The sequence below is a fragment of the Columba livia genome, chromosome 18 (assembly GCF_036013475.1).
Source record: "Columba livia isolate bColLiv1 breed racing homer chromosome 18, bColLiv1.pat.W.v2, whole genome shotgun sequence".
NCBI classification, from domain to species: domain Eukaryota; kingdom Metazoa; phylum Chordata; class Aves; order Columbiformes; family Columbidae; genus Columba; species Columba livia.
The window spans coordinates 8,248,587-8,262,944 of record NC_088619.1 but is presented as its reverse complement, the minus strand read 5'-3'; the positions used below and the strand labels follow the sequence as shown (position 1 = coordinate 8,262,944).

Here is a 14,358-nt window from a genome sequence, read left to right as displayed (position 1 = left end):
ATAATAAGGTGCTCAGATATTCACAGATGTCATTTTATCAGTCATTCAGTATTTTCCTCATATAGAAGGAATCATTAACACAAACTTAATGTACAAGCATAATGCTTATCCAACGCCACCTCCTCACATTAAAAACCTCACCTTGTGCTCAGAGCCTCGCATGGTTTATTTGTGCTCAGACCAACACACCCCCTTCCTTAAAACATTTATTTCCTTTACAAATGGTGAGTCTTCTAATCTGCCCTGTCTTACAAGAGAAATAAGCTGGAACGCATTAATGTATGTGCCCAGGAAAGCTTTTGGAACAAAATCACTATTCACAAAAAAGACTTTTTATCTTTTTTTATTTTGTGTAAAAAAAGGCAGATTTAGTGAATTATTTTCATCTTGTACACAAAGTTATAATTTTAATGCTTTTCACATCCATGCTGAAAATCTGCAGTCTCGTAAAAATGAAAGTAACATTAACTTCTCCAAAAGCGGTTTTCTTTTCACGTAGTTATGTACATTGCATGAGAAAGCTTTAAATAACTCTCTCATTGACCACACAAATTACCAAGAAAATAAAAGATTAAATTTGTACAGATATTGATCTATATATCAAATACATACAGAAATGATGTAAAAACCCCATTTGTTTTAATTTTGATTCCCGCCCCAACATTTTCCCAGGGGCCAAAGCAGATGCCTTTTTTTTTTTTTGTAAAAATGGCTGTGGCTTTTTGTTTTAAATATGAAAATTAAAAGGAAGAAAAATTCAGTTTAAGTCACAGTTTTTTCAAATCCCTTCCCAATAAAGGATTGTTACCAAATATATTAGCACCATCGTACAAATATTGACAGGAGAGGGTATTCACATCACATAAAACAACAATTAAAAAAACCAACAAACAAACACTGAAACCCGTGTTAGTATCCGTAGAACAAGGAATCGGTAACTGCTTTGCTTTCCTCAGACGCAGCAAGGGAAAGGTTAACGAGTTGTATTTAAAATAACATAAAAAAAATCAAAGATCGGCAGAGAGATTTGGGGCAGTAAAAGAAGCCGCAGAGTCAGGTACGCAACCTGCGCCACCTTACGGTTATAAAAACCTGTTTTGCCAAATCCTGGAGTGAGTTGGACCCCGTTGAGGACTCCAGGTGTCCAGCGTTTGCTGCTCGTTTAGCCAAGGAACGCGGCTCAGGAACGTGCGGTGCCGGTGCCTCGAGCCGCCTCACCAACCCGCGCTTCACAAACACAGCGAAGCCCCCGCAGACACCCCGGCCCGGAGGTGCCCACTCTGCAAAGAGACCCCTCCAAATACACCTAGAATTTTGCTCAGGTTTTCCTTAAACCTCCGCTAAGCACACGGTTTGCTTAGGACGGATTTCACTGCGCTTGACAATTATACAATTTAGGTATAGTTTGAATTCAGAAACACAAGAGAAATTTCACACAAGTCACATGTGTGTCTGAGAATGCAAGTTGACTCACAGACTTTAGTGTTTAAGGAATAAAATACATGTTTTTTTTTTTTTAAGAACATTATAAAGACTGACAGACTTTAAATCTGATTCTTACATTTCTCCAACACAGCAAGCGTGTTCAACTTAAGTGCTAATTTGCCTCTTGACTATAACTCGGAAATCAGGTATGACTGAAAAACAACGTTCTGAGTCTGGGCAAAGCACAGGAGCCTGAGGTTTCACAGCTTGGCAACACACCTTGCCCATCACTAGCCCAGATTTTCACATTATGAAACACGAACACAACAGTTTTTTCTAATGAATTCAGGAACTATTGATGAGAGAAGAAATTACGACTGTGCCCACCTTGTTTCGGTTCACTGGGACAATCTGCAAGTTGTTGCATTAAAGAAAAAATCCAGTAGTGATGTACTTACCAAACCAAATCAATGCTTGCAGAGCTGGATTTTACAGCGAGTTAAATGGAAAACACAGGAAAAAAATAATCAAGGCTCAAAGTGTCATTATAATGGTCTCTAATGCTACTTCTCCAATCCAGGCTGTTCAAAAGAAACATGGGTGGGTCACAATCCAAGAGAATGTATTTGAAGTCTACCAAGCCTGACAAAGTCCTTTTTATGGCTATTTTAGAGAGCTAAAATGTCTTTACCACCTGAAGTTACAGATACTTATAACCCGATAACCAGATTCCGTCAATAGAAGAAGTTGTTGTTAAGAAGGGGTCATTATTTAAGAAATTTTACCAGTAAGGGAAAAAAGAATTCCAGACATTCCTACACTATACAGGACATTTGTTACTTCCAGTAGTAAATACAAAACTTTACATAACTAACCCCTCTTGCATAGAATGAGGTAAACCTGTGCATATCACCAATGCTATGTACCCAAAGTTAGAGCAATATTTTAGAAAATAATCAAATTGCTGGTTTTCAACTTTCTATGCATTTCTTTTTTAAGCTCAAACAACAATATACAAAAATGGTCTCCTGGGGCTCTGTGGGTTTATATCCTTAAAGCATTTCTTAGGCTGTAGGAACACAGACATTAATCAGTTTAACTTTTTTTAAGCCCTAATTTATGGTCAAGAGTCAGATGATGACTGTACTGCTCTGAGGGGGACCTGCTAAGACCCGGCAGCACTTACAGAACATACGCAGTTAATTCCTGAGAGTTTAGTTAATGAACCTTACTGGTAAAAGCTAAAGCTCTTGGTGCACGTTGTTCCAGTCACAGCTCTGCAGGGCTCATCGACTCTTCTACTCATCAACTCATCGTTTACAAAAAAGCACAAAGTTTAAAAATATGGAAAGATAAAATCCAAATTATTAAGAGTTCCTGCTAAAATACTTGGTGTTTTACTGGTAGTCATTTTCACTCTTTTACATGACTTTTGCCTTTAAAAAATCTGGACAGTTAAGCAAATGGGGCTAATAATAGGATGCTTGAAGTGAGACACAGGGATTGCAGACAATAAACAAATCCAGTTTGAGTTATACACTAGACAGTATATGATGTATATACTGTTCTCAAGTCTCAACTTCCATTTCACACTATTGCAGCAAGAAAAGAATATTGCAGGCTGTGCAGAACCAAACCATTACTTGTAATCCACCACGTATGGCTCCTTTTAGCTCACCTGAAACCATGTGGAACATCAGTTTTGAATGTTTGGAGGATTTCAGATGGTAAGGAAACACCTAGGTCTTTCTGAACAGCAAAAAATAGAAGAATGCTCAGAAATACCTTCCCATGACCAAGGGAGGTCCGAGCTACTGTTGGTAGCTAAAATGACTCTTCCAAGAGGGGAGTTCCCTGAATTCCAGTTTGGCGCAGGGCTCTGTAGGCGTTTGCTGGAGCCTCCCAAGAGCACAGAGAGTCATGGACAGACAAGAGCTTTTCAGTCCCAATCCAATGCCCACTGCAGTCAATGCAGACAAGGCGGCCGATGTTAATGGGCACTGAATCAGACCCTAAGGAACTTTAAAAAAGAAAAAATATATATATAAAAAAAGTATTTTAAACTAAATAAAAACATCTTGAAAAGTTAAAATCTTCCTCAGGTGATGGCTCCGTTGCAATTGGGGCTACTCACTGAGTAGAGCTTTACAGGACTATCTTCCACATACCATTTATGCCTCTAAATTAGGGCCTAAATGCCTTATTTTCACAATAAAAAAAAACAGAGGCGTGACCAGTGCAGTTCACAAGAGTCTAAAAGTCTCCCAACTTGTACCAAAAAGGTTCATTTGTTATGACAGTTCATTTGTATTTGCAACTATATCTTCCTCCAACCGCTTCCCACAATCATGCTAATTAAACTTTAATCTTACCAAAAAATTAGAATTTCAGTTCTTGTTAACAATGCACAATAAATCTGAACTTGAAAATATTACAAAATTCTTTCAAAAGCTTCAAATACAACACAAAAGTGTCCATTTGTTTTTTTTTTTTTTAATAAATTGAAAAAATCTTTGTCACTAAAATAGTTTCCCCGCCCTTCCAAAAAATTCTGAACTGAGTCTAACTCGTCTACAGTCAAAGTGCCCCGGGTACAGTCACCTGAACTGTACCAGCCAAGTGGGAACATGAGTCAGTCGGTGTTGGAGAAAAGGCTCTTTTGCCATCGCCAGCACAGAATCACAGAGTCGCTCTGCCCCAAAGTGCGGAGCTGCCTCACGGTTCCTGTTTGATGTAGTAACCGGCAGATCCGTTGCTCTCCTGGTCGGACGCTCCTTGGAGGAACCCGTACTCCTCTCCATCCAGCAGCTCCTCCTTCAGCTGCAATGAAGACACTACAAAGAGAAGATGAACAGTAAAGATCCATAAAATTCAAAGCAAATACAACTTTTCCTTAAGTTTACTTAATATTATTTAAATTGGGAACAGAGCTCTGATTTCCCATTTTCTTATATTCTGCATTTGGGTGATTATGGTCGTAACACTCGCTGTCCCACAGAAAGCAGATGCTTTCTGGTCATTAATTGACCCTTAAGTTATGCTCTAATATTAACATATTTTAACAAATTGCTTACAGTAATATATTCTCTACAGGGTTCTCTCAAGGATTTTGTATTTTAAAACACTGGTTTAAGGTAACTGAATGTGTTAATAGGAATAACGACTGTTGCTCAGAATAACACTTGTTTTACTCTTTTGTTTACTTCCCATTTAGTCTTTACGTAGGTAAAAATAAGATTGACCGTTGGCCATTTACAATCTACAAGTCACATTACTTAGCCTAATTACTATAAACGGTCTATGTGAGACAAGAAAAAAAGACATCAATAAAGATTCCTTGATGCATCATTAAAATGTTAAGATGTCAGCAGATAAGTTTCATTCAAGCAAAAGGGCTTTTTTGGGGTAGTTTCAATCTTCTCTCTTCTTTCTTTTGTAAAAAGAAAACAGAAATGAGATCTAAGACATAAAAAGTTATGCATAACAATGTCACAATTACTTGTTTATATGCATTATCAATGTATCTCGAAATGCATAAAAACACAGCGAAACCTTTTATAAAAAGGTTAGTCTCAATAAAAAAAAGGTTTCTTTTATGGCATACCGCACCTTTAAGCGTAACACATGTTTACATGCAAATATTTCCATATAGAATAGGGATCTAGGGAGAGATTACAGACTTTTAAAACAACAGGATAAGCTCAAACACTATTTGGTCACCCACTTTTCTTATGTCCTTTGTACTGTTGCGATTTAGCTTTTTTCTTCTGTTTTGACGAACTCGACTGGCTATCTCTTGACGCTGCAAAAAATTAAGAATCCAAAATTTAAGTTTGGTATTTTGGAAAAAAAGACTTCAGAACGTGTCAAAACCGCTACACAGTTACAGAATTTCTCCTTAGTGACTGAACGAAGGCAGAATGCCTTTGTTGTTGAAAAAGCCTTCCATTCAACTACTAACAGTAACTACTATTATCTTCCCATTAAACACCACTTCGAAATAGTTATCAATTATTATTGTATAATTTGACCTGACGGACGAGTCTTGATGCACTAAAAATACAGCATTCTCACAGAAATACCTGTGCACGTGAACAGCTGTGCACACACCAAGTTCCATCAAATTCAGTATGGAAAGCATAAATATATATTTGCAATCTTTAAGCAATATAAATTCCCAGCAATACTATCCATAACTGATAAGTAACAGGCTTTTCCGTAATAATAATAAGCATCTTATGGCATTAAAAATAGTAAGTAGCCACAGAAACTCTCACTTCTTCAAATTCAAAGTGGAATACATTTGAACTGATAGCTCTAAACATCAGCAAGAATCTGTTCTATTTTTGTTATGCCTGGTGACCTGACTCGAAAAGGATGAAGTGAGGAAAACCATCACCCACAAAGAGGGAGCAGTAAGTGACCGTGACCTTATATATAAAATGGGAACTCACATTGTGGCGCTGGAGGCTGCAGCTGGTACCCAGTGAGCTGACACCATCCCACTGGATACAGGTCTGGGGACTCGCAATCCACCCACTGATCATATTCATCCTCCCACCCATCGAAGTGTATCCTCAAAAGCCGATGGATGATGCGAGTTACTGTGGCCACACATACCAGGCGAGGTTCCATCAGATCAACCGCCTCTAGTTTCATTCCTACGTGAAACCCGTGGTTTGGAACTTCCTAGAAAAACGAACACAAGCAAGGCCAACATCAGTAAGCAAACATGGTAATTAAGATGGTTTAAGCACAGCGTTGAAGCAAGTATTTTGGTCAGCCTAAGGTAGGAATATACCAAGTACCATTTATAAAGTTTCATGTACCCCATGTTTAACATTTCAGAAATATTCAAGCTTAATAGATTCATATGGTTCTTATTTCTAAAAGCCTCTGTTCTCTTAGCTTTTCAAAACTGTATTTAATGAAATGGTTTATCCCATGCAGCCAAAAACTTAAAGATAACCCTAACTACAGTGTAGACATGTATAATGTTTATTACCTTATTGAAGAGCTTTACAGGTGCTGCTATTGAGTCCGTTTCCCTGAGGTAGTCAAACCATTTAAAAGGGAGTTTTGCATAACCTGTGAATTTTAAACAACATTTTCATACATGAACTGCAAACTTCATGCATAAGAACAACAAAAATGGTATGTTAGCACTGTGCTATGGCTAAAAAGACAACAAAGAAGCAAAACATTAACATCAGAAACTTCCACTCTCTGAGCTTTGGTCTATGGGACAAGAGTCAGCTGGACATGGCTAATTTGCAACAAACACGATGAATGAACCTCTGGATAATATAGAAAGTGTCATTTCACATTAAGATTAATCATTTGTAACTGAAGCTTTCTGTCCACGTAGATCCTCGATCTCCACAATGCCCCACACAAAATGACCCAGGACAGATCATGTAATTTGGCACATCCAGTGTGTTTCCTGTGGGGAAAGAGGCTCCACTACCCAAACACGAATTGTTAGGAACAAAGGGGTAAGTTTTAAAATATCCATGCTTGTTCTTAAGTAAGGCTAAAAATAGCAATAATATGAAAAAATACAAGATTCTCCCCCCAATCTTAAAGCTATTATATAATGGGAAAAAAATAATCCCTCAAATATGTTCAGCTTTCGTTCATCTACTGAACAAGTATAAAAGACAGAGGACTATCTCACACTTTGGGCAGCTTCTACAAGCGCTTAAACCAACAATACTCAAATTCCAGCTGGAGCAACAACAGCTTGAAAGATTTGTGGTAGCATGCAGTGCTGGGCATTCTGAAAAAACGGTAGCATAGCAGGCATGGCATGGGGTGCTATGGGAGGCAGTTGGATCTTATTGAAGTGGGGACAGCCTGCCCCCCAAATCAGTCAGCACTGCAGAACTAACCTTCACAGCCCAAACTGCAACCCCTTCTTGAATGTGCCTGAGCATCTTCATCTTCCTCTGATCTCAGCAAGAGATGAAGATGCTTGGAAGGAATGAGCTTGTAAGTGTAAAGCCCAATGATTTCACGGCAACTTAAGTCATCCACACTGCAATCTGTATTTGGAAGAGTGCTCACTATGGATACACAGTATCTGCATGAACAGATGTAGCTGGATGGATAACAATTAATAAGGGTACTAATGTATCAATTTTGCATATGAATGCTTTTTTTCTTAATGTATAGCTCCTTTGGCTAGATAAATGTATGCAAGTCCTCCAATCAGCTTCTCAACACCACACACAGGAGACATGAGCACGTGGTCCTTACAGTCAGAATTAAGAAACTGTCCATTTTAAAGCCCATAATTTGGAAAGCAAAATACACCCTTCATAAGAGCTAAGCAGCTTTGATCACTTTGATCCTATTTAATATGTTAACGTGCATTATGTTCTATATTTTACTCTTGTTAAGTCCTCTTTCAAATGACTTCCAGATTATCGCACGTGTGATTTGTAATTGCCTCTCAGTGGATGATACAGGACTGTTACAGAAAACTGCAGTAAGAGGAAAATACACATGCAGATAAAGAATAAAGTTGCCATGATACAAGCAGCACAGAAGTCTCAAATGTGTTAACAACAAAATTCACATGCTCTTGTGTAGTGTTTGACGAGAAAAGGGCAAAGGTTTTGACACAAAAGGGAGGGTTTTTCCTCTTCTGTTTAATCCATTTAACGTATTTATTTCTAGACTGATTTTGTGGGAGGGAAAATCACGCACATCAAACTTCTCCTATTGCAAGCGGCTTCTGCATCACATTTTTTGAGGGGTGATTATTCCCACTAATTTCTACTCAATAAAGTCAGTAAACGAGCTGACTGAAAAATAACAGTAAATCTGTCCAGCTGCACTTTCCACATCCTCAAAGATGACAGACGTATTATTGTGCAATAATGAAAATATGAAATTATGTTGCATTTCACTGTCTTTGTAGATATTACCTAGAAAAACAATTCAATAAATGCAAGTAGAAGTGTGCAAGAATGAGAATGGAGAAAAAAAAAAATCCATATAAACCCGATATCTGCTGTTACACAGCTGGTTACAATCCCTGTTCTAAATTGCTAGATCAAGGCAATAAGATGGAAAACTGATGGCAATACAGTGTCCTGTAGGCACACGTGCCAGCGGACAGACAGATTTCTCTCCCGGACGGGATTATGCAGCATCCAGCTCCAGTGGCCACTTCCTCAGCGCTCAAGGTTGCGCATGTTCCTCAAAAAATTAACTGGTATTGTTGTGAATTAGCCCAAGATTCTTTAAAATGTCCGTTAATCCTTTTGGTGGCCAGGACTTCCCAAGCAATGACATATTCTGGACCGTCGTTTTAGTGATGAGTGTACTTCCCATTCAATCAATGGGTATCCTATGCAACTAGTGGCTATTCTCAATTTCTGACAGCAAAGGCTAATTATGTTAGCCAGAGAATCAGATGTTCAATTTGACTTTTTCTAAATGAAAAGTTTGTCATCTCTCTTTCAGATTACTTTGAAGCCGTCCTGTTGTATTTGTTTCAGACTTGAGCAAGTCCTGAAAAGTGACACGAATTTTGTAGACTGAGTTAAGAAACAAAGCACACGGCACATACAATATGACTGAGAAAAATATTCAAAAGACAATGTAGTCAGAATTCCATATGTACCTCTGGGTGGAGTTAGTTCAATCATGTTAATTTCACAGAAACCAACAGGGAAAATAGAAGGGGAAGTGGCATGGTAACAAAACCAATCAGAGCCATCTGCTGCTTCTGAGCCATCAATCCCAATCATAAGATAGCCATCTGCTAAAACCTTGGTAAAGAAAAACAAAATCGGACATTAAATACCTTTAACTGGGTGATACAGCTAGAAAGAAAGCATGCCATGTTTCAAAAGAGTGAAAAGCAACTCAACAGTAACGGAAGAACACTTAGAAGGACATTCAACTACAACAAAACACAAAACCCCAAATCGTACCTGTCGCCAGGATTGTGTGGACTCTTGGCAAATGTACCTTTCTTGACGACAAAGAGATTACAGATGAACATTTCCTTATTCTGATCTCTAGTTCATTTTTCTTGTGAACATTGGTTCTACTGCTAAAGCTTTATCATTCACTCTACTCTTTGGCTTGCAAGGATATGCTGCACACCATTAATAAGAAGTCTTGAAATTATAACCACACTCCTCAATGGTGGGGTTATGCAATTCTGCTAAGCTACTTTTTACGTTTTCTTCCTCTTTAAAACAGATTTCACATGTATGGGATGCCTTTCCATCAAGCTACGAAAAAAGCACATTCTTAAAATGTCTTCATAGATTTCTGCAAATATGCAAGATGAGGTTTCTTTTTGAACAGCAGCAAAACATTTGGTATAATCAGCAGAAGACTGTTGTGCAAATTAATCTCACAAACGTACTATATTCTAATTAAAGGTAAGGCTGAGTTTCCAGAGATTAAAGTAGAAAAAAAAATTACGAGTATATTCTTCTTCCGAGCAGTTGTATATAAACAATTAATGGACCTATTCCATACACGTTCATTTTGTTAATGAAGTACATTTATTTTGTATTTGAGCTGTTTGAAACCTGAATAGAAGTGAGTGGGAAAAGGATTCTTATCTACCTTCCCAAAAATCCACATTTGTTTTCTTACCTTTCTAATAGTTGCCACACATATTGCTGAAAGGTTTAAGGGGTCTATAGCTTCCAATTTCATTCCCTCTTTAAACCATTCTCCAGCTGCGTCAACCTCTTTTACCTAAAGGATCACATAACAGCACCAGAATCTAATAAGCCCGAAACAAAAATATAACCCCACACTGTCAAAGAAACAGATTGAAATACCTGTTGTATCATCTCTGTTCATGTCAAGGAGGCCAAATTAGTAAGTGTTTTAATAAAAAAGTAATGTTTGTGCTGGGCCTATTTCCAAGAGTTATAGAGTTTCAGGTCTGTTTTATACACGTCAGAAACTAAAGGTCCTCAACCAGCTCTGAGAAAACTGCTCTGGCTGGTGAACTCACCTTCATAAATAAGTGTGGGGGTGCATCAAAATGTCCCTCCTGTTTCTTTGTAAGATCTACAAGGAATAGAAGTGCAGAATTACTCAAAGGCTTTGTTAACGGACCGGACAGTAGGTTTTTCTGAAGACGTTAACTAGTACAATGGAATCATTGGTGTGCGAGCCCCACGGTTTATAATAAGGCTGCCATGAAAATCTGGAGGACATAATCCATCTAATTGCCTTATTGACTTCTACCCAAAATACCTCTATTATACAATTAATAAATCATCAATGATTGTGGTAAGTGACAGTACTGCTTAGGTCAGACTTCTCCAAGCTAATACTGCCCACAAAGACAACCCCAAACCACAAAAATCTTACCAGATCTTTTAAATCTGTGTCCTATACTTCGAGACCAACCGATATGATGAATGAGCGGACTGTACATATGGCACCAGAAGTCATCAGTTTTGTCTTCACTCTCTTCATACACCAACCGTAACCGTCCCCCAATGACACTTTCCACAACCGCTACCCTTGTTCGACAAAGGTGCGTTTTGTCAACGACTTCTACTCGCATGGAAGTTTTGAAGGGGTACTGCATGCTCTCTGACACCTTAAAGTAACAGGGGAAAAAATAATCTGTAACAACATACTCTTTTTCCTTTGTCATCTGTCTTCTGCTATCAAACCACAGTATCAAAGCACTTTTCATTTAATCCAAGTACTTGTTAATCAACCTGCGAAAAAGACACAAATTATTTCTCTTATATTTCATTGTACAAGGAGAAAAATGAAATGTTTCAGAAAACTAAGTAGAACAGAGCCTACAATACTTTAATTGTATTAAGTACAATACAATTCTCATAGGTTAAAGGAATTTTCCATTGACTTGATGAAAATTTGTGCCATTGTTAACAATGGATAAAGTTACCTTGAGAAACAATTTTACAAAAAATAACGCCCAGCTGGCCCCTCATAACCACGTTCCTTCACAATATACCAAAAAGAAAGCAATAGAATGGAAACAGACATTAATCTGTCTGTGTCAACACATTCTATTTAAAAAAAATCATTATCTGTCACTTGTCATTTCCATTATGAACTCCCCCCAAGTGTTGAGACCTCGCCAATTTAATTTGGCTGCCAACCGCACCAGTTTTTAAATAGCACTGAACAACTGCAGAAAGGTGGGGTTTGTTTGTGTGTTTGTTTTTTAACGTTGGATGCAGTGTAAGACAACAATACAATAGTCTCATATTCCTGCTAAAAGCTGTGTACCATCTCACAATATAAGTAAACTTACAGCACACTATAGAGGCAGCTGCCATACTTAAAGATGTGACTTAAAGACAGCAAAAAAAATCTAGCCCAGAGCAGACGAAAAATATTACCATTCAAAGTACATACTTTATTGCATCTAGATATGTGCTATATTAACAAATTTTGTTCAGTTTCTTGAAATAGTACATGATAAAAACCATTCCTGAATGACAAAAAACAGTTTTAGTTTTTCTTACATATCACAGGGTAGCTTCTTATAAAGTTTTTTTTAATTGGGGCATTTTAAAATTAAGATAGACTAACTAGTTTTTAAAGAAACTCTCCGCTAGAGGAAACGGTTTTCCAAATACGTACTGACAAGCACGGACATAAATGGAGAAGAGAGATTCCAAGGAAAACTGTATTTAGGGGGAGAAACTACTGTATCATCTTCACTACAAAAGGAGCTATTGTGCCATTGTAAAATACTTCAGTTCTTCACATTGTGCTGCAATTTTGTTTATAGTATATCATTGATATTGCATCAGCCTTACCTTCTGAGAAAAGTCAGGAGGAAGTGTTTTGGCACCAGTAAGTCGTTTCACTAGAAAAGCTTTCCAGTTTGTGTATTTGTGTTGGATGGCTGTTGCAAATGAAGGGGAAAAAATAAGCCACTGATTTTTAATTGTGTCCGTTAGAGACAATATTAGAGTCTGGAATATGTAAAGAAGAAATCCCAGATGACTGTTAAAAAGCCTGGATTACAATAATGACAAAAACTTATTTAGAAAATGAACGCTACCCAAGAGTCAGTATATGGGTATGGCAGGGCAAAGAATCCAATACCAAAATATAAATAAGATCAGTGCACGTTCACACCACTGATTAGCTAACCGCTTCCACTTCCATCTTAAAAACTAAGTCACATGAGATGGGCTACTCCAAGAAACACTTTCAGCATCAGTCAAGTCCTTATTTTCCCAAAAGTTAAAACGCTTTATTTCATGACTATTGAAAGAGTTGATATGGTAAAAATATACTTTGATATCCGAACCATGAGCCAATTTAGTTTAATAAAGACAGACATTTATATAAATCAGTAAGGTCACTATTTACGTACTTCGAGGAGGGACTAAAGGCTTCCCACTGGTTGCACACCAACCAACTGGGTGGATGTCAGATCCACAAACATTGCACCAGAAGTCAAGACTTGAGTCATTTTCAAAGCCTTCGTATCTTAGCAGAGCATTGTAGCCTGAAAGAAAGCAGCCCCGTTTAAAAAACCAAAAATTAAACAATTATCTAGACTAGAACTTTTTATAGAACATTATTCTTACAGCATATTTCTGCACATTGTTAATGCACAGAATTGATTACTTTGATAAAAATGTGCATGAGCTATCAAGTAAGTCAAATTTTAATTAAAATTCAAATTCTTGAACTATAAACCTTTAGACGTTTTATGTAGGAGGACAAAACTAATTACCCAGAGTATCTGCTTTTTCATATCTTAGCTATGTGACCTTGAATATTTAACTTTTAACCAAGTGATTCGTATAACAAGGCTTACTTACTAGCTATTAGACCATTTCCTATCTCCTCACTTTGCCCTGTTCTTAGGTACTCTTAGGCAATTTTAAGAAAAAAACAGGCATCCTCGAGCTTCCCTGAAGCCTCTTCGAACCAGTGGAACACAGCGACAGTGCTGACACATACAGAGCCAGTGCCAGTGTTCTACCAACCAGGTGGCCACTGACTAAATTGTTACTATAGCTCCCTTCACATCGTTATTTTGATTATTTTAATAACTTCAACTAAAATATAGTCACCTGCTAATTTTACAATTCCAGCTATCCAGAAGACTTTGGTAGGTAGGCTGCAGTCAGTGTTTGGAACCTCCACTCGCACTCCTTCTGAGATGTCACCCCAGCATGTCCCCATAGGTGCCTGTCATTCAAGGTAGGGGGAAAAAGTCACCAGCCCACCATAGGAAAATACCGTCTTTTTTTTTGTTATATTAGTGTTTTACAAGCAACTTTAAGACAAAACAATTAATACGCATGATAAGACACAAGCATATGCTTCGAAAACAGTCTGTGAAAACCTAGTTTGGTTTTGATTTGAAGCTCATGTGTAGTGCTGTAATTGTACACAGTTGTTACTGTGTATTTCCTGCAAAAACTACAGGATTCTAAGTTGAAAAATCTGTAAAGCACAAGCACAAATTGCAAATACTCACAGGTCATCTTTATTCTACTACGTTTCAACTAGGTGCAAGCTACCGATTTTCATTGAGAGTGCTGTAACTGCTCTGCAATTCTACTTGCAAAAAATCTTTACATTCTGTAGATCAGAAACATTCCTGAAAAAATGCCTAATAGTTACTCCTTGAATCTATTCTGACAATTGATTATGGTGGGGGGGTTCATCATCCACCAGTTCACATTCTCTCAGAGGAACAGACTTTCATATGACCTGCAAGTGATCACTTAACCAAGCAAGCAAAAAGAACAGACAGCAGAGTGAGAGCTTTGTAACAAATGCCAAAGGAAACGCACAGCCAGGTTCCCCACACGCAGTTCTGACGGCTTAGACTAATGTGTTAGCAGCAATATGAAATACAAGCTTGATGAACTATTAAGGATTTGAGGAAACAAGTCACACTCAGTTCGCTGTCTCAAGAACATTGTGTTG

General features: G+C 37.7%; 1 protein-coding gene across 11 annotated transcripts in view; it reads right to left on the bottom strand.

Moving 5' to 3' along the window:
* Positions 1-327: 327 nt before the first annotated feature.
* MBTD1 (mbt domain containing 1) overlaps positions 328-14,358 on the bottom strand; it is a 29,028-nt gene continuing 14,997 nt past the window's right edge. For all 11 annotated transcript variants that reach the window (XM_065034800.1, XM_065034802.1, XM_065034804.1 and 8 more), the window contains 11 exons: positions 13,494-13,611; positions 12,785-12,919; positions 12,219-12,307; positions 10,783-11,017; positions 10,421-10,476; positions 10,051-10,155; positions 9,059-9,206; positions 6,431-6,513; positions 5,880-6,114; positions 5,150-5,227; positions 328-4,259 (listed from right to left, as the gene is read on the bottom strand). In XM_065034800.1, coding sequence (XP_064890872.1) covers positions 4,141-4,259; positions 5,150-5,227; positions 5,880-6,114; positions 6,431-6,513; positions 9,059-9,206; positions 10,051-10,155; positions 10,421-10,476; positions 10,783-11,017; positions 12,219-12,307; positions 12,785-12,919; positions 13,494-13,611 — 1,401 coding nt within the window. In that variant the 3' untranslated portion in view covers positions 328-4,140. The remainder of the gene's footprint in view (positions 4,260-5,149; positions 5,228-5,879; positions 6,115-6,430; positions 6,514-9,058; positions 9,207-10,050; positions 10,156-10,420; positions 10,477-10,782; positions 11,018-12,218; positions 12,308-12,784; positions 12,920-13,493; positions 13,612-14,358) is intronic.